The sequence below is a fragment of the Populus alba genome, chromosome 3, assembly GCF_005239225.2.
Source record: "Populus alba chromosome 3, ASM523922v2, whole genome shotgun sequence".
In the NCBI taxonomy this organism is placed as follows: Eukaryota; Viridiplantae; Streptophyta; class Magnoliopsida; order Malpighiales; family Salicaceae; genus Populus; species Populus alba.
The window spans coordinates 16856109-16877227 of NC_133286.1; the positions used below are offsets into that span (position 1 = coordinate 16856109).

The 21119-nt window shown below is 35.3% G+C and overlaps 3 protein-coding genes across 3 annotated transcripts; 1 reads left to right on the plus strand and 2 right to left on the minus strand.

The window, feature by feature from the left end:
* Nucleotides 1-3409: 3409 nt before the first annotated feature.
* Nucleotides 3410-7875, minus strand: LOC118034431 (beta-amylase 1, chloroplastic). The gene is made up of 4 exons (XM_035039721.2): nt 7223-7875; nt 4964-5174; nt 4746-4862; nt 3410-4623 (listed from the first exon to the last, which is right to left on the minus strand). Exons 1-4 carry the CDS (start codon nt 7765-7767, stop codon nt 3736-3738), a joined length of 1761 nt encoding a protein of 586 aa, XP_034895612.1. The 5' UTR covers nt 7768-7875; the 3' UTR covers nt 3410-3735.
* Nucleotides 7876-10945: 3070 nt separating this feature from the next.
* Nucleotides 10946-14170, plus strand: LOC118034439 (luminal-binding protein 5). Its single transcript, XM_035039732.2, has 8 exons — nt 10946-11145; nt 11495-11762; nt 11842-12056; nt 12149-12391; nt 12514-12993; nt 13091-13245; nt 13332-13414; nt 13491-14170. The coding sequence occupies exons 1-8, from the start codon at nt 11091-11093 to the stop codon at nt 13990-13992; spliced, it is 2001 nt and encodes a 666-aa protein (XP_034895623.1). The 5' UTR covers nt 10946-11090; the 3' UTR covers nt 13993-14170.
* Nucleotides 14171-14801: 631 nt separating this feature from the next.
* On the minus strand, nt 14802-20505 carry LOC118034448 (glutamine-dependent NAD(+) synthetase). The gene is made up of 13 exons (XM_035039743.2): nt 19997-20505; nt 19566-19871; nt 19156-19379; nt 18813-18916; nt 18465-18599; nt 18147-18315; nt 17532-17667; nt 16711-16849; nt 16265-16441; nt 15814-15981; nt 15552-15647; nt 15334-15462; nt 14802-15258 (listed from the first exon to the last, which is right to left on the minus strand). Exons 1-13 carry the CDS (start codon nt 20188-20190, stop codon nt 15043-15045), a joined length of 2193 nt encoding a protein of 730 aa, XP_034895634.1. The 5' UTR covers nt 20191-20505; the 3' UTR covers nt 14802-15042.
* Between the last annotated feature and the right edge of the window lie 614 nt (nt 20506-21119).

Genomic DNA, 21119 nt, shown 5'->3' on the forward strand with positions numbered 1-21119 from the left:
GCGATGCCCTATTCATTGTATATGCAATATTTAACGCTCCAGCTTACGGCGCGTTCGTCTTCAGACACAGATTTTTGGTACTAGGATAAGTAAAATTATCAGGAAAGTATCAGTGAATTCTACAAATGAAATCATCGTAAAAACAATCAGAAGGTTGAATTTAAAAGAAACCAATAGGATGAAAACAGACAAAGGGTTGTAACTGCAATAATATCCTATACAGAATGTCAAATACCGAAGTCCACAAGAATTGCTCGATGTGTGCTGTTCATGGTGCTTGCTTACCGTATCGGAGCATGTGAAGTTGCTTCTACACACCTCTTTATAGCGTCATAGTATGGTAATGGACAGAGCTTGTCGCTTCTCATGGAGGGGACCCCTAATTCCTCCATAAGGAATATAAAAACACGTCTAGCCCTCTTATTTTTCTGGCATTCAAATCATGATAAAAGTGATGGTGCGAGTCATATCATAGCAATTCTGTAAGTTGACCACTCAGCCTTCCTGCATCTTCCTCTATAAACTTAATTTAATAATTAGTCCTCTTCTTTTAGAAAGATTCAATGATAGCTTGTTACACCATTTGTCTCCCTTTTTACCTTCATAGCCAACACTATTTTGATAATTCCTTGCTAAACCAAGCTACGGTTTTCCCAGCCACCAAGACCTAATAATAACCCTCGTTGGAAAAATGCCCTAGTCCATCTTGGGGTTCATAGTTAGAATTTATAAGCAATCTTTTTTTTTTTCTCTTTATTCTTCCTTTTTTTACCAGTAAATTTTCTTTGTCTGCAAGCTATTGTACTGAGATTTTCTAACTTTTTAGTTGTATTGTACCTAAGATTGATGGTGGTGAGGGAAGAGGAGTGAGGTTAGCCACAATGGCATGAAAACTAAGGCTGGCACCATCATTAGAGATGGGTAATCTGCTGGCTGCATATTACTTGGCTGGAATTTATGATTGCAAGCCATGGAGGTTTTAATAATTGATACTGCAACCCTTAAATATTGAATCTGTGGGTTGTATGGTATATAAAAATGATAGAAAACATTTTTTGGTATGGCTAGAAGATAGAAAATCCTCAACTTTCCTGCATTTTCTCATACTTTCATGTAATTAAAAAGGGCATCTTGTCTCCTAAGGTCAAAGCAAAATGACTTAGTTGGGGCCACAATATTATGGTGGCTTTGTTACGAGAGAAAATCATGTTTCATAGTATGAGATAGGCCATTCAGTTTCGTAAGGAAAAACATGATGAACATTTACATCTTATATTATTATTTAGCATTCGGGATGTCAAACTTTTGCAGGATTTCTTCACAGCTATCAACTTTTAAAAATAAAGTTCCACTAGTTGTCCATCCTTCTGTTTCTTTATTACTGATGATGATTGTGAAGACCTGAGCTTAAAACCTGATTACATTTTTGAGAACCAAAAATATCTCTCAGGGGAAGAAGAAGAAGAAGAGAGGTGACCCCCCGTATTACCTTACCTGATTAATGATGCTATAAAAAGAGGAGGAAGGACATGATGACCTTGCTTAATTAGCAGGTGCCTGCAATATTTTCTTAATTTAACGAAAAGATTTTTCCTGAAAGCACTTAAGAAGAATTTATTAGTGGATCCCATTAATGTATCCTGTAAAAACAATCAATGGTTACGATCCTTCACGATGTGATATGGCGAAACGTCGTCTATAAGATATTTAACCCTATATTGATATGCAAGTTGCAGATTACATAGCTGGAAAAAGAGGTGTGGTCCTTGGCCCTTACAAGTAAAGGGAAGCAACAGTTAATGATGCAAAATCATGACATTTCACATGATTATAGCATTCAATATATATATATATATATATGGCATTGATATGAGTTGTTTTAAATTTTAAGCAACCAAACGCAGGGCTGTTCTTGACATTCATTGACTTTGCTGAGAGAACAGATTGATGCCATTTACCAGAACAAGCAAGCTCAACATGACAGCCAATATGTGTTCATTCTGAGACGATGGGATGTCTGTGGTTTCAGTTTTGATATTTTAAGTAAAAATAATATATTTTGATCTAGATTGAAACCATGCATGATGTGAGAAGGAAAAGAAACAAAACAAATTATATGGTTATTCAACCTCATGATCTTTTAAAATAATTTAATTTTTATCTGGTGAGCCTACTGATTAGGAGGATGACATTTAAAGAAAGAAAACATATCTATAGGGATCAAATTAAGAAAAAATAAAAATTAGGAGATGATATATAGAATTATAACCTGATAATATTCTTATGTGCCACGTCATTTACTTGTGACTAGTCCATTGTCATATAAGCATTGGTATCATGTTTTTTAAGAGTAAAAAAAATCATTAATTCATGATTTTACACGTATTGGACGACTTCTTTTTCTCAACACTAACACAGTGATATATTATAATATTTATTTTTTAAAAATATAGAGATAGGAATCCATTTGATTGAGCTTGGTTAATTCAAGTAAATTATTCTAAACTTGTAATTCAGATGATAAAAATTTAATGATTTATAAAAAAAAAAATTGAAATAAATAATGATATTTAATTATAAAATAACTTAATAATAAAAGATAAAATTAAAAAAAAATATTTAACAAAAAAAGGTTTAAAAAAACTTGAGTAAGCTTGAATGAACATGTTAAACCCGTTATCCTAGTTATCTATCTCACTAAATTTAATATATTTTTATTTTTAAATTAGTTTTTATTTAATTACACAACAACTAAAGAAATAATGAAGAACAAATGAGATGTTAAAAGTATATTTTCAAACATCGAGAGGTGTTGCGCGTGCCCTTCAAAAGACATGATGTCTCCGATGCATGAACACATGCAACAACTTTTTTAATTTAAAAAATAATAATTAAATAATAAATTACTTTAATCACATTTGATCAAACCAACAATTACAAAAAAAAATGATATTAAAAAGACACTAATAAGAGACTCTTATGTTGATGGCATATTTTTTTAACCTTGGGGTCTCATTTATAATTTTACTATATATCTTAAAAAAGTAAAAAACCCTTGACTAGATTTAAATAATTTTTTAATAATAAAATCATTTTACCATGTAAAAGCATAAAGAAAAGGTAAAAGACATTCCTAAACAATTCTCAAATAACAAATTAACAGAAAAAAATATTTTTTTACTCCTAAAAAACAACAATATTACAATCGACAGTAAATAAAAATATATATACAGTGATTCTCTCACATATTTTAGGTTTTGTCTTTAATTACAAGTGTAATGTCATAGAGCAGATTTGATTTGGAATTGGAGATGAGAATTTTAGACTCGAAGGGAATTGAGAATTAGAGAAGAGCTCCCAACAACCACAAGGCCACAGCTGTGTAACTGGAACCCAAGTAATTGGCCTCAAAATAAATAATAATAATAATAATAATAATAATAAAGAAGCACCATCGACGTGCTCTCACAACACCCATTTAATTTTAGACATGCCAACAGGGGTTGATTCACCGTGCAGAGAGGACAGATTTGTACTACGAATCATTACAAGCATATAAGAAATGTTTTCAAGTACAAATTGATGAGACGCCAGCCACTTCAAAAATATCAGGGAGGCAAGATGTACACAGACAATTAATCTGGTCCATAAGAACCCTGCATGGTTAAGGGGAAAAAATGATTGGAAGTGAGGCATCACTGCACATTTGGCGACAATCTATCAGATATCATCACGTTATGTACTGCTATAGGTACAGAGACCGAGTGATGGCGGTCGAAGTATAAGATTTGCCTTGCTGGTTTGTATATGGGTTTGATTTTTCTTCCTCAACAGTATGTATATGCACCTCTTAGCTTGTACAGCATCTGACATTGAAGTTCGGTGTTCATCGCCTCCAAAATCTAATCTGGCTCGAAAAATACTGGCCCCTGACATTTGCCTTACGAAACGAGTGAAGCGAGCCCAGTTATGTTGTTCAAAGAGGTATCTGTCCATCCTCATAAAGTTGAAAGAAAACGAGGGGCCTCCAGGACCATATGAAAAGAATTTTGACATCTTTAGCACCTGTTCATACGATTCTTCTTCCAAAAAGGTGGCAGAATTGTCACCTTCCATTGGTATTTGACAGACCCTGGCTGCCAATAAAAGCTGTTTAAGAAAATCCTCTGGACTGCTAACTGGGTTTGTCTGTTTTTCTTCCACGTCTCTCATTCCAAAGACGGAGCAGCCTAAACCGAAACCATATCTGCCGAGCATGCGAGCAATCGGCAAGTACCCATCTCTTCTTGAAGTATTGTAGTAGCCAGCTGTCAACTCAGATGGATGAGATTGTGTGCCATAATGCCAGTGGATCCCGGCCAGTTTGGCTGAAGTATCAACTTCGGTGCCCTGAAAGATGGTCTTGGCTTCCCTGCATATCCTTTCCCCGTGAAGCAGCAGCATCCCAGAATACCATTGAAGAAAAAACTCCCCGTATGGGGTATTCCAAGATCCACCGTTGCTTTTGAAAAAATCAGTATTGTCAGGGCCATGCATCAAATTACCAGCAACAATCGGGCCTCCATGTCCCCATCCACGCATTCCAACATCATGAGCACAGGCATTCAGACATGCTGCCATATACTGCGAACAGTCAAATCAATAGAGACGGTGAGGAATTGCAAATAGGATGGAGCAACCCAACCATTTATGCAGCTTGAAAGATTTAGATATTGCTTTTAAGTAAATTGCACTTATTGCTGTACCTTATCGTAGCATTGAAACTCTCCATGTTCACGTGAACGCCAAGCCCGTGCGAGCTCCTGTGATGGGCATGAAGGGTACCTTAATTCACCTGCAGGACCCATGCCTACTTGGACACCCTACAAAATGACCTATCAGGAAAACTGACTTACAACATCAAAGAATCAGTTGTCAATGATCGAAGCAGTGATTTACAGCACTGTAAACAGTATCATCTCACCGTAATGACAGAACCAAGTAAAGGTCTAAAAGTATCTCTGAAGTTCATCATAAAATCTGAATAAGCTTGGAGTGGTGATCGTCCCTTCAGCACAGGAAACATGTCACATCCAAGAGAAATATATTCCATGTTTCTTCTACCGAATCGATCAGAATACGCTATATCTGGATCTTTATCCATCTCTTCAAGCACCCATTGAGGAAGAGAAATCCTTCAACACATAAAACAAATTGTTTAGAGCCGCTAGCATATAGACAAACAAGAGGGAAAGCTAAACAACAAGCTGAGGGAAAATTATCAAATCAAATTTGTCAAAAGAATTTTTCTTTCAGATCAGACTATCACCCTGAAACACAGTGTAAGGGCCAATAATTTTGAAAAATGTCTATAAGACAACTTATGGTGCCAAAATTAAATGCATCCAACATATGCAAAATATGACTCACTAAATTCAAATACTACCAGAAGCCCAACAAAGAAAGAAGAATAGAGGAGCCAAAAGGTTGCCCTCACCACACCAGACCATGAACTAAACTTGCCGAGAAAGCTGATAGCAACAAATACTTCAAATTTGCCGAGAAAGCAACGCACAATCTGGTCAATGATCTATGACTAAGAGGTTACTCAAGACAGATAAAAAAAAAAATAGGAGGGGATTGTATAAGCCAAAGATCAACATGGTTAGATGGTTCAGACCATCAATGTTGTAAAACTTATCGTACTATCCAAAGAATAGAATCATTTGTATCATCAGCATTCATCGAATGTGTAAAAGCTACTGCATTGTGCTTGATTCACGGAACCTTGACCACACTACATGCATACTTCTACTTTTCCTGAGAATGTCTTCCAAAACTTTCTAGAGGCTGTTTCAATTTTATTTGGATTGGTACTCCATAAGATCCTAGAGACAAATAACACACTGTTCCATCCATTCATTATATACACAGAACATAAAACTCAATGGATAAAACTAATGGAAGAGAATATACTTTCTTAGGTCTTGCACACGCATTGAAAGAATCAACTTAGGAGATACAATCACCTAGATAATGTTTGGTTATTCTAGGTGATTGTTATCTAGGTGATTGTATTCACATATGATATTTATTATATTTTTTCCCTAAAACATCATTGTAAATAAATTTTAATTTCAAAATTATTCAATTAGAACATATAATGATAAAAATAATTATGATTATAGTTTTAAAACCCGACTTAAGACAAAATCTGAGTCACGAGTCGGGAGTTGACCCAAAAAAATTTCTTTTAAAATGGATCAAAACAACGTTATTTTAACCCAAAAAATTCAAAATAAAAGTCACGGTTTTTTACCAGGTTTTATCTTAGGTCGACCAGATCACATACTGACCTGGGTTTTTATCGAGTTAAGTCGGGTCAATTAGTCCTTTATTTTTTAAAACCCGAACTAGTCTATGCAGGTGTGTTCGGAAATGTAATAGTGGTTGTTTTTCAAAGTGTTTTTCGCTCAGAAATACATCAAACTATTTTTTTTAAAAAAAATATATATTTTTAACATTAACATATCAAAACAATTCAAAAACATTAAAAAAAAAAAAAAACATAAATTTTTTAAAATATTTTTAGAAAACATGTTTTCAAATGTGTTTCTAATCAGCCTCTAAGGAGTTCGAATCACCTGGTCATGTCAAGAGAGAGAAGGGATGAAAATGCACCCAAAGCCTTCCTCCAAAGCATATGTGACAACCGAAGAAATCTTCAACCGAGTTCTTGAGAGAGAAATTCACATTCATCTGATTCATCACACCTCAGGCTCTACATTTTTCTACAGCTTTGCGAGATTCAACAGCCCATATTATAAAAGAATTCCACTGACATTGGGCAAGCAGTAACACAGTACAGTCAAGCATTATCACATTCTCGAGACATGCACTAAAAAACTCCACATATTCAGTATTCCCACAGCCACCTACATTTATTTCATGAAGTGACAATTGATAGAATTGCAATGAAGACATTAACAACGACAAAAGTATTCACCGAAGATAGAACAGAAGATTTGACGTAATAATCATAAAACGATTACAACTTTCAATTAACAAAAAGAAACCCCTTCAATCTCCACACATGAAATCAAACCCCCCCACAACAAACTCGAATTCCCAAAATCACTACCAATTTGCATAACCCCCAGTATTAAAACTAAAAGAAACACCACACGATTAACTAACAAAACAAGAAATTAAAACAATTGATCTAAAATCAATAAGTTCTCACCATAAAGGGTCTCCAGGTCCAATGCCATGTTGATGGAAAGCCAAGAGAGCTCTAACCTTCAACCCACACCGTCTGGCTAACGCCACAAGATCCAAATATCCTCCCCAATTATAAACCATAGGTTTCTCCCTCTCAACTACCCCCCACCAAACCTCCATAACCACACCTTCCACTCCAGCAGTCACCAACGCCCTCAAAGACGCCGTCAAGACCTTAACCCTCCTCACTTTTCCATCCTTCGCCACCGAATCCGCCGGCAGCATCACGTACACCGGGGATCCCTTCTTCCGCCGCTCCATCGGGCCAGTGAATCCGTGTTGAAGTTCGTACTGCTCGAAATCTTCGCTTCCGCCATTTTCAGGAGAGAGGGAGCCGCAGAATTTTGAGGAGTTGAGTCGGGAGTTGATCGCGAATAGGCGAGTTGGAAGGCGGTGAGCCCGTTGAGTGCACAAGATAGAAGGGAAGAGAGTTGGGTGAGTAGACTCAGCTCGTTTGCAACAGAAGGAAGCAGAAAAGGTTGTTGTCGATGGAGATGCGATCGCCATTGATCGAATTTTCAGTGATTACTGGTTGGGTTTCATTTGAAAAGAAATAAGTGAAAACAGAAAAGATTAAAAAAAAAAAAAAAGATTTGTTGGAAGTTTTTTTTTTTTTTTTTTGAGCGAGAGAGAGTTCGTTGAGCTTGGTTAGGAGTGATAGCCTCTCTCGTGTTGTGGAAATGAAAAGGACGAATTGTGGGGTCCAGTGATTTCGATGGCTGAGATTGTCTGGTATTTTTGCTTATTAACCCCATTTAAAAGAAAATGGCAAAATAAAACAGATAGAAAAAAAAAATACCAGTTTGGGTTTGGGTCCCTTTTGGGTTAACTTTCAGGCTAGTCTTGGCTAGGTTTTCATCCAGATTTGTTGGGAAGAGATGGAAGTTAGAATTGATTATTATACATACAAATACTAGTGTGATTGTATTACCAAAGCTTCATATTATTGCAACATTAGAGGTTCTTAAAGTTGAGGGAGAAGATATTGTTTTTTGGTTTATTGTTTTAAAAGTTAGAGTGCATATATCCATCGCATCTAATATTTCAAGCTGTGAAGATAACTGAAAATTTCTTAAATGTTATATTGATGAGCTTGAATGCTGACTTTAGATGGGTATCAAATCAATAACAAAATAAGAGAGTGGGTATCATAAGTTATTGATAACTTATAAATACTCAAAATCTAATTGAGTTGTGTTTGGTTTATATCTAATTAAATTTGGGTTAAAAAATAAACTCGAGTTTGAGTATATATATTGCAAAACTTGACTCGTGTATATTCATTATCATCTAAATTCATAACGAGTACATAATACTTCCATACATCATTTTCATACAAATTTGTACATAATATGCACATATATTTACATTTACAAAAGCAGTTGATATGAAAGAAACTAAAAATAAAACTACAAACATTAATAAATAACATAATGAAATTAACAAATAGATACAATACACACACATGCACATATATAAAGAATTTTAACAAAAGGTTAACTAAATTTAAAAAGTGTTAGCTTTCTACTTGCTTCTCCTACATATTTCACCTTTTTAATTAAAGGTTCTAGGCTAAAAAACTTGAATGACAAGAGTAATGGAGTAATTACATTGATCATTAATTTGTAAAAAAAACAAAAATGCCCCTACAGCTAAACAACATTAATAAAAAAAAAAATTTATGAAATTACAGTTAAGCCTCTGAAACCAAAACTAATAAATTTTTAATGGTAAGGATAATAAAGTAATTTAACTATTCATTAAAAAGTCAAAATTACTATAAGGCTCCTTGATCAAAGGTTTTTATTATTAATTTTTAAGGGCAATACGATAATTATAATGTTATAAAAATTGAAAAGACATTATTGTCCCCAAACAAATAAAGTGTGATAAATTATTCGTGTACAAAGATTATTTTACCCCTTAAGCAAAGCTTTTTATAAATAAAAAGGTGAAGGGTAAAATGGTATTTTTTAATATTGAGATGATGACAGATTAGATCGAACTCAATCACCCTGCAACTTGGGCCATGAACTTCAATGAGTTTAATAACTTTGTTGTTTTTTTTAAATTATTTTTATTTAATTTTATGAAAAAATATATGTTTGTAAAATCGAGCACCAACCCTAAAAAATATGTTTATTTGAGATTGTGATAACTATATGAAAAGTAGAAAAATATAAATCATGAAGTCTATTTCCTAACCAATTCAATATTAAAAAAGAATTAAATAAAAAACAATTAGAAAAATTAAAGGATCAAAAACTAAAAAACAAACATATTAGGTTTGATGGATAAACTCAATAAACTCGTGAATCAGGTAACTCAGGTCAACACATCAAACCCACAAACTTGGGCAATGAGGCCCCATTGAGATTAATAAGTTTTTTTTCTAAACTATATTTTTAATCATATGATAATAAAAATAAACGATTATGAAATCAAACGTCAAACCAATAGTAATATTTTTTTTTAAAAAAAAAAAAGATTATGATAACCTCATAGAAAATAAAATAAAACATATTATAAAACTCAATTCTCAATCAATTCAATATCAAATGATAAAATTTAAAAAAAAGTTAAACCCACTAAACCAGTTAACAGGCCTATGAATTTTTTAAAATTTAATAACATGTTTTTTTTCAAAACTATTTTGTTTAAATTATATGATAACAAGAAAAATAGACAATCATATAATCAAGTTCAATTAGTTAAAAAAAAAAAATCACTATTAAACCCACAAACTAGGAAAAACTAAGGTTACCTTGTCATACTCAGAAATCTGGTCATTAACTCTATAAAGTTTAACCTGGCTTTTTTTAATTATTTTTTATTAACTAAACTTTTTAAAAAATAAACATATTGCGTTGATGTGATTTTTTTTTAATATCAATTCGATAATGCGATATTTTTTTTATATCAACACAATATTGAAATATGTTTTTGATACCACGATAACCATATAAAAAGTGAATTAAAATAAACTATCAACTTTAAATTACTATAAACACATCATATAAGAATTAAATAAAAAAATCAGTAATCAAAGGAAAAAAAGGGGTAAAATAGAAAATAAAAGAAATACATAATAATTAATCCATGTGCTAATTAGGGTGGGATGAAAATACAAGCTTCTATTTTTATAAAAACAGAAACTGTATACTTAATTAATTAAAAGAAATTAAAACTCGGAATACTAAGCTATGTGGAGCTGATATTATAATAGTTTTTTTAAAAAAAATAATTTACTTAAAAATATATTAAAATATTTTTAAAATATATTTATAAAAATAATACTTTAAAAGAACTTTTCTACCGAACAAACAAGGTTTTAATTTGTTTTCATTAAAGAACCAAAACTAAAAAGAATTAGTTTCATGCGCTACTGGGGTAACATGCACGTCACTATAACAAATAATAAAATTTTTGACCGGGTCAACTTGAGATTTTACAAATATATTGGACCTTAGAAAAACAATGCAAGCAAACCTGGAAGGCTGGACCAAGACACGTAATAATTGCCAATAACAAACGGCCACGATCACCCCAGCAAGAGCTCGAATTTAATTGGCCGATCGCATCATACTCAAACTACTATTGGTCCACGTAAGTTGCAATGACATGTTCTTGTTTCAGTTCCACAAGCTGCGCAATGGATCCTCGTTACTAATATAAAGCTCATTAACGCGCGTTACAGAAGAGAAACACTGAAACAAGCAGAACTCAACATCACACGCTCTCGTTAATATATTATTCACTCTTGAAACAACCAGAAACTCCTCCGTTGTAGATTCAGAGAGAGAAGGAGACAGACAGACAGAGAGGAGGCGATGGCGGGCACGTGGAGAGCACGTGGAGCTGTGGTATCCGCGATTCTCTTATTCGGTGTGTTTTCGATCTCTTCAACTTGATAGATCTGATTCGCTTTTCTATTCTTCTTTTTATCTGGTTTGATTCTGATAGAGATAATGCTGCAGATCTGGATTGATTTTTTTAAGCTCTTATACACTTCCGTTTAGATCTGATTACATTTTGTTTGTTTATAGTGCTGCTGTCGTTAATTAGGAAACGATTTACTATTTTAGCTGCTGAACGGTGTCGTTTATAGTGCGATAATCAAAAGCATCTATTAGTAGTGCCAGATTTTATTTATTTATTAAATAATAGTTATTTAAAATCGGGACACTAATTTGGATATATTTTTAAATATTTATTTATTTATTTATTGTTATAGGGTGTTTGTTTGCGATTTCGATTGCGAAAGAGGAGGCAACGAAGCTTGGAACAGTTATTGGAATAGATCTTGGAACGACATATTCATGTGTTGGTGTTTACAAGAACGGTCATGTGGAAATCATAGCAAATGACCAAGGAAACCGTATTACCCCATCGTGGGTGGCTTTTACTGACAGTGAGAGGTTGATCGGTGAAGCAGCCAAGAATCAGGCGGCTGTCAATCCCGAGAGGACCATCTTTGATGTCAAGAGACTTATTGGAAGAAAGTAATAAATGATTTTCCTATGCTTTTGTTGTTGTAAGTTTTTGGGAATGATTTGGCCACTAAGGTTTATTGTTTGGCAGGTTTGAGGATAAAGAGGTGCAGAAGGACATGAAACTTGTGCCTTACAAGATTGTGAATAAGGATGGAAAGCCTTATATTCAAGTTAAGATTAAGGATGGGGAGACTAAGGTCTTCAGTCCTGAAGAGATTAGTGCTATGATTTTGACCAAGATGAAGGAAACAGCTGAGGCATTCCTTGGAAAGAAAATTAAGGATGCTGTTGTCACTGTTCCTGGTTAGTTATTTTTTTTTGGTCACGTAAGTTATTTTCAAAGGTATCATCAGTTGTTAACTGTTATTGATTTGGTGGTCTTATTCATTTTGCAGCATACTTCAATGATGCCCAAAGGCAAGCTACCAAGGACGCTGGTGTCATAGCTGGACTCAATGTGGCTAGAATTATTAATGAGCCAACTGCCGCTGCTATTGCCTATGGTTTAGATAAGAAGGGTGGTGAAAAGAACATTCTTGTCTTTGATCTTGGTGGTGGTACATTTGATGTCAGTGTCTTGACAATTGACAACGGTGTCTTTGAGGTTCTTTCCACCAATGGCGACACACATTTGGGAGGTGAGAATGATAATTAGCTCCGTTTTAGTTTTCCTTTTGCTTCTGTTATTATTCTGTGTTTTTTTCCATAATGATATATTGCGATTGTTGATGCTAAGCTCATGCGGTCTATTTTATTGCAGGTGAGGATTTTGACCAGAGGATTATGGAGTACTTCATTAAGTTGATCAAGAAAAAGCACGGAAAGGATATCAGCAAGGACAACAGGGCTCTTGGAAAACTCAGGAGGGAATGTGAGCGTGCCAAGAGAGCTCTTAGTAGCCAGCACCAGGTCCGTGTAGAGATTGAATCACTCCATGATGGTGTGGATTTCTCTGAGCCACTGACCAGAGCCCGTTTTGAAGAGTTGAACAACGATTTGTTCAGAAAGACCATGGGACCTGTGAAGAAGGCTATGGACGATGCTGGTTTGGAGAAGAATCAGATTGATGAGATTGTTCTTGTTGGTGGAAGTACCAGAATTCCAAAGGTTCAACAACTTCTTAAGGATTACTTTGATGGAAAGGAGCCTAACAAGGGTGTGAACCCTGATGAGGCTGTTGCCTTTGGTGCTGCTGTTCAAGGAGGTATATTGAGTGGAGAGGGCGGTGATGAAACCAAAGGTATTGCCATTTATTTTGAATGTGGTTCCCTATGATATTAAATACCATTTTAGTTGAGCTGTGATTGACAACGGCTGCCATGGCATTCTGGATGCAGATATTCTTCTATTGGACGTGGCTCCCCTCACCCTGGGTATTGAAACTGTTGGTGGAGTGATGACCAAGTTGATTCCAAGGAACACTGTTATTCCAACCAAGAAATCTCAAGTTTTCACCACTTACCAGGATCAGCAGACTACTGTCTCCATTCAGGTAAAGTTATTGTTACATGTACTTTTCTATTATTTGACACTAAAATTAGTTGTATATTAATTGGGTGGATTCTGGTTTGATTACAGGTCTTTGAAGGTGAAAGGAGTCTCACAAAGGATTGCAGGCTGCTTGGTAAATTTGATTTGACTAGCATTCCTCCAGCTCCAAGGTCTGCCTCGTGTACCAGCACATGCTCCATTATTTTTCTAGGAGTTGATATTTTACTGATCCTTTGACTGTAACAGGGGAACCCCTCAAATTGAGGTTACGTTTGAGGTTGATGCCAATGGTATCCTGAATGTCAAGGCTGAAGACAAGGGCACTGGTAAATCAGAGAAGATCACCATCACTAATGACAAGGGTCGTTTGAGCCAGGAGGAAATCGAGCGCATGGTTCGTGAGGCAGAGGAGTTTGCCGAGGAGGACAAGAAGGTGAAGGAGAGGATTGATGCTCGTAACAGTTTGGAGACCTATGTATATAACATGAAAAACCAGATTAACGACAAAGATAAGCTTGCTGACAAGCTCGAGTCTGATGAGAAGGAGAAAATAGAAACTGCAACCAAGGAGGCCCTTGAATGGCTGGATGACAACCAGAATGCCGAGAAAGAGGACTATGAAGAGAAGCTCAAGGAGGTGGAAGCTGTTTGCAACCCAATCATCACTGCCGTGTACCAGAGATCTGGTGGAGCCGCAGGTGGTGGATCAGCTGAAGATTCCGAGGACGACTCTCAAGATGAACTCTGAGAATCTTTCTCCTTCCTTCTACCCCTGCTGGAAAGCAAGGGCAAGCGATGAGGATGTAGGCTAGATGAATTTGAGGATATTGTAATTTTGTTGATCCTAGAAGCTAAAGGGTTAAAATAACATATCCCCTTTTTTTTTTGTTTTTTGAGGTTAAAAATACATGGAATAGTTTGTTTTCTCTACATGTTTAAAACACCTACGAGTCGGAAGGTAGGTACGTGATGATGATGATATTCTTGATACAAGATTGAGTAGTGTTGTGCACGATGAAAGAAACAGGGCCCTAGAACTTACGAGGTCTTGAATAATCAGGACACAGAATTACTTGCAAAATCAGCGGCAAGCAAGACAAGCAGTCGTCTTCTCCCTCATTATTTGTTTGCTTGTGTCGTGGATCTGTTCTTTCTTAGGAAGCAATGTCCAACCTAACCTACGAAAGGGCGTGTCTTGTATTGCTCCTTGTTTAATTCAGATGAAGACAGAAGATGTTACGGCGATCTAATCCAATTTGCGGGCATTTAAACCCAGAAATCTCCGAGGCAAGCGCTGTCAAGTGGTTTCTTTTTACAATCTCCAGGTCTGGGTTTTTTTCCGCAAAGTAGAAAAAATATTTCTCAAACTAATATAATTAAAAATAATAATTACCAATCTAACACAATTTAACTAATTGCAAAGGTAGAGCAAACAGAATTTCCCTTCATTTTTTAAATCCCTTTCCTCATTTATTCCATCAAATTTCTTATTTAATGCTAATAAAAATAGTTGTTTTTTCTCAACTAAGAATAGGTTGGCATAATATTCAAAGGAGATAATAAAAAAGAAAAATGAGATGCCATTAACATTTCCCTCCCGATAATAACACATCAAGTACTTATCATCGTAAGTGGGGTGAAAGGACCCATTCTTGTTAGTGAGAGACATTTTACCCCAAGGAAACAGATGAAAAAGAAAATATTTTCCACTTATTTTCCTGACATAAATTGAATATCAATTATGGTGAAAAATATTTATTTGCACACAATGGGCGGATAAGCAAGCCTTTTCTTCAAATTAAAGACCAGATTTTGGATCGCCTGAGCCTGCTGCTACAACTCCCATCCCTAATCCATTTGCTCTTGATTTATCCTGTTCGCTAGTTTCTCCAAAAGCAACTTTATCACCATCCAACTCCTTAACAAGTTCATCGATCTTGCTAAACTGATAGGGCCATCTTGCATTGTAGAGAAACTGACGCAGATCGAACCTGTTATCCTCAGGTGAATAGCTCTGCACAAAGACAGAGGAATATGAGTTTTTTGAATTACAATAATGGTTTGAAGTTCCAGATTTACAATGCAATACCTCAGCATGGTAAGAAGGTGTCAAGACGGTCATTTTGTGCCGATTAATGGAGTAGTACTTGAAGAAGTATTTCACTTTATCAGCCACCTCTGATGGAGATAATCTCGACCCCCATCTGTAGCAGAGGTTCTGAAATCATGGATAAAAGCACCAGTAGATGTGAGACTTCAAATGCAACGAGTCAATTATAATACATAATAAGAAGTCCCAAACCAAACCTTAAACATTGACACTGGCCCACAGCGGAAGATCTTTCGCAGCCTTCCATAAACTGAGAGTTCCTCGTATGTCATTCCCATGTCCACTTCATCAAGCTGTCTCATGCAGAATGGGCATTGGAATTAGTTTATCACTTGGATAGAAGCTTACATATTAGAGGCAGAAGCATCAGTTTGAGACAAACAAAGGCATGCGATTAAAGATCTATAAGATTGCTGTTGTCTATAACGTGACAAATGAATATGGTTAATGAAAGTTCACCTGGCTGTAGTTGGAACGTATAGGCTCCAATTCAGCTGTTGGTGGAGCTGCTTCAATTTCTGCCAAGGAAGAGTAACCAAGATGGACAGCAGCCCATCGCAAGAATGCTCGAAGGTCCTGCTTACTAATACTTCCAATTGGATTTATATCTGCAGAGCTGCAATCATACTGCAAAAGACATGAAAAGTGAATTCCCAAAAGTAGATGGACCATTTCGATTGAATATTTTAACTATTGGTCATATCAACATCAAGCTCCCAGAACCAATTCACTTAATAGGAAAAACTGAATATATCTGATTTACAACACTAGAAAAAGTGAAAATTCTACTCAAATTGTTAAACTATACTCCATACAGATCTGGGGTGATGGAGTAATCAATTTTACTTAGAAAACCAGTTCGCTTTAGAACTAAAAACATGGAATATCTGGATTCTAAGTTATTCAGTACCTTAGTTAGGTAACCACGCAACCCTTCATCCACATTAGAACTACCCAAAACGAGGTAAAACCCTGGTTTGCTGTGAACCCATGGCAAGAGCGAGGCTAACATAAATGCCAGCACCATCCTGATTCGAGCTTGAATATTCTGCAGCCCCAAGTTCTCAATGTTAGAACCCCCATCCACCTGCAAAATGGAAAAAAATAAAAAGATATCATAAAGCTCACTCAGTCCCCAGCCAGGCAACTTTTTAATTTGAAAAAAAAAAAAATTCTGGTATTCTTAAAATTATAGCTCCAGGAAGAAAATTAAAAACAATGCTAAGATTTCATTGATCCTGAATCATCAATGCATAATCTGAGTAATTACTATACGGCACTCATGAAAGAAAATATGGAGGCAGTTCTTTTTCCTAAGCCATCCACTGGGGGCTGTTTATCTAAACATCATTTTACCTTATAACGTGGTCGCTTTCCTGTAAGTGTCTGAAACAAAGATAGTAGAGCAGAGACAACACCATCTATGCTAACATCCAGATGCCATGAACCAATCTCGTCAGTTAGATCCTTTGCTCGCTTTTTTGTGTCTTCAGAACTGAAGGGGAAACGAAAGATAAATCCAGTTGCTACACTAGCTCAAGTTATTGCAATCAATCTAAGAATGAAACAATTTTATTAAGTAACAAGATAAAGTATCAGAAAGTTGGCTTCTGGCAACGGGACTAGTCAATATCTGAAATTCCTCCCAAATCAATCCCAGCAATCCTCTTTGGAGATTCACTGCATCTTTCTACTTGACAACCACTTTTAGACAGCAGACAAGCACAAAAAATCTGGTGTTTATACCAAATCCTAAAGCAATCAACGACATGCATTAACATAAAAGCCCATTAATATGGCTAAACTTGTTAAGGAATCTTTTGTTATGAGTTAACAATGTTATGGTTTTGCAACAAGTCAAGAGTAACTGTTTGGTCCTAAACAGAAATTTAAATACTAGGATATAAAGTTGGGGAAAAAAATAAAAATAACGGTGAGCTTTACTTTCATGTTTCAAAATAACAAAATCTTTGGACCAGTCCAAAAAATTAGTTCCCAAGATTTAGTGATTTACATTCACTGCCAACTGATAATCCAGACAGCATCAAAGAAAATTTAATGGTTGCTATAAATAATGCAAATTCCTACAATAGCATTGACAATACTGAGCCTGTCTGTAAAACAACTGTAACAACAACAAAAAGAAGATGAGCAGCAATTCTATGCACTGTACCAACCTGTTCTCAGACCCCATAAATACAGTATAAAATATTCGTTTTGCAAATTCTTTGCTGTCAGTAGGAAACTGCCCATCAGTATAATTCCCAATTCTTATTGCATCAGCTTTGACCTGTTCATCCCCCTTTTCAATTTCTGCAATCAAAATGCATAACCAACCAATGAAAAGTAATCATAGGATTTAGGGATGGCTGTTTCGAGTTCACACGACTGCAAGCATTTTGCACATAAATTTATGCTTGGTGGCAGAGTAGGTACTACCTCAAAACTCTTCTTAGTCCACTCCTAACAACCTCATAAACTAGAGCTACGTTTCATGATTAATACCAGCTAAAAACCTCTCCCAATATAATTATGAACTAAACATTCTCAATCTAATTCATTAATGTGCATACTTGGGATTACCTAAAAGAATACTGTTTCACTTAGCTCTATCTATGCAATCCTGGATAGCGAGTTGGGTACTGAATTCAGCTCTAGGCAATTGGCCATTGGATGTTTGTATTGATAGTTGTGGCTAGTTAACTGGGCTACTTATGATCTCCTTCAGTAGTTGGAATTAGAACAAAAGGATAAACTTAAAACAGTGAAACAGTTGCATTGAAAAATCTGACCTTTTACAACAAGTTGGCACATGCAGCCAACAATAGCAGCCACAGAGGAGCTATCTGCTCCCCCAGAAAGAGGAAGCAAGAATCCAGAAGCTCCACTTCTTCTTAAATAGTCCCATAGCCAGCAACCAGGACCAAAGGCTATTTCCTCCTCAGGAGAGTGATAATTGATCTACAAATCATAAATCATGCCTAATTCAATAAACTTAGATAGTTGACTCACAGGTTTCATAATCAAGAAAACTCGTTGATAGTCTTCAAAACTCAGGTGCTAACATCAAGCATTCCTGATTTACCAATAGTGAAGGACCAAGAGGAAACCTGAAGGGGGCTAGAAAGGGACATTTGCATGTTAAAAGGCTGACAGAGCTTGTATGGCACCAGGACTGATGATACTGTGTTTTTGCAACTTGCTTGTTCTTGAAAACTACTGATAGATCCTCTTAGACTAGCAACCTGCCATCAAGAAAGAGACTACATGCGTCAGAGCAAAATGCTCAAACATAAAACATGAAAATATAGTAATATGGCAGCTTCTGAAAATGCTGCAAAATTCTATCAACAAAGCAAAATCAGCTGACAAACATATGTTACACAATGCTCTCTAATAAAATATTTCTGCAATCCATTAACACCCATATTCCACAGGGGTGCAAAAGTATAACATACCGCATCCAGATCCACTTGCGCAGTGACAACCTCAATATCCCTTAAAGAAAACTGTGAGCCTTGGGCAACCACTTCTCCGTTCACAACAACGCACGAGCACCCATCTGTGACAGAAGAAATTTTAACCACAAATTTCAAACAATTTTCTTTTTTAAAAACACACTAAAGCACTACCTAAAGAATAAGCAGATTTATAAAAAGTTGTCAATATCAAATCATAAAAACCAAAATCAGTACAACATATAAGCTTCTATATGAAATTCAGGAGATATTTGATCTAAACAGAATAAAAGCAGTGTTAAAATTAAATGCAATCACCAAGATACTAAGAGTATCTGTATACCGTAATAAAGGCGGCCACCATCACATCCTTGTTGATTACTGTACATGTATACTCCTCCACGAGTATGAGTGGCACCTATAAAAGCACGAAGACGAACATCAAGCTTTCTCAATTGGTGGTGACTTCCACTTGCATTCATAAACACTTCAACCCCATTGAGCGCAAGCTCAGCATGAGGAGGGATAGGGGTGAAAAGCTCTTCACAAACTTCAGCAGCAACAGCTCTGCATATGAATAAATGCAAATATTACCATTTAGTTGAAACAACATATCAATAACAAAAAAAAATCAATAATCATTATGAATACACTCACGCTGCAGTGCCTACATCAACCCTTAAATTATCAATCTAACCATAACTAAATCAAACTAAGAACAAAAAGAGCCACCAGAAAGCCACTATCACTTACGTATCTAAAAAGCGCACGTATCCGTAACCAAAAGGCACTGATTGCTGTAAAACAGCCTCAGCAATTTCACTAGGGAGTTGAAAGTCCACAAGCTGATCTTTGTGTTTCCATGCTGTAAACCACCTAAGTTCCCTATAATTCCCATCATTTGCAAGCCACATTTTTGGACGAATCATAATAATCTTTCTATTAAAGCATAAAACTTGACAATTATAACGCTCTGATCCCTTAATTACAGGCATTCCTATGCTACACAATATCCCATCTGTCCAATCACCAACCAATATCTCTTTCAAGCACTCCCATCTGCAATCAAGATTCAAACTCTTACTATTAATTTCCAATTCAGCAACGTAAAAACACCATACAAACAAAAACCAGATCATGAAAATCTAAAAAAATAACAAACAAAAACAAACATTGAAACTGACCCATGATTGATAGTGTCAAGTTCCAAGAAATGATCTTCACAGCCGTAACCAGTGATTTCAAGCTCAGGGCCGAGTCTAATGACTGCACCAGCTTGTTTAGCTTGGGTTATTGACTCTTTTATGTTGTTTAAATTACAGTCAAAATCCATTGCCCACTGGTTCAAGTTACAAGTAGCTACCTTCAACAGCCTCATGGTGTTTTCAAATCCTAAAATCCAAGAAAACCCCTCGAAAGTGTCAAAATCCACTCGATAAAAACAACACCGAGGAGCTCAAAAATCTTAAAAAGAAAGGATGAAAGAATTTCAGTAATTTCTAATGTGATGATTGATGACAATGAGGTATTGGGTTGGATGGAGAAGAGAGGAATTTTTGGCAGCCTTGTGTTTGGTGTTTGGTGTTTGGAATATTGGGAATTGGATTCTATTCTGTTAATTTAGGATTCAGAGGGACTTTTGTGGTTTATATAGGAACTGAATGAAAGAAAGAGGGTGGGTTTTTTTTAATTCAATTTTTCTTTTCTTTTAGGCTATGGGGTTCTGGGCCTTCTTGCATTCCAGGACCCTTGGACGGGTTTGGGTGACTGACTTTTGTTTTGACACGTCAATCAATGTACGTGTCAACCTTAACTAAATTGACTTTGATCTACTCCCTTTTATTTTTCCCATTCAAATCCGACCATTCATTTTGATTTTTTTTTTTTTACTGTTTATACTCATTGACATGGGATATTACATGAGAAACGAGAGAATATGGTTCCGAGAGAATATGGTTTTAAACTGTTTTTTAAGTTTTTATATATATATATATATATATATATTATTTTTTTTTTTTGAAATGATATTTTTTTATTTTAATATTAAAACATTAAAATAATCTAAAAATATAAAACAATTTAATTTTTTTTTCAAAACACTTTGCATCCACAAAAACAAAAGGGACTAAAAACTTCTTTAGACTTGGCGTGTTAAGAAAACCAATTAATTTATAATACTTTTATTATCTGAACTCTACTCTATCCATTAAAGTTAAAATAATGCAATATTATAAATAATAATAAATCATAAAATCTAAAAAATAAATATTATAGATATGATGGAGAGTAAAAATATTTTAAATAAAT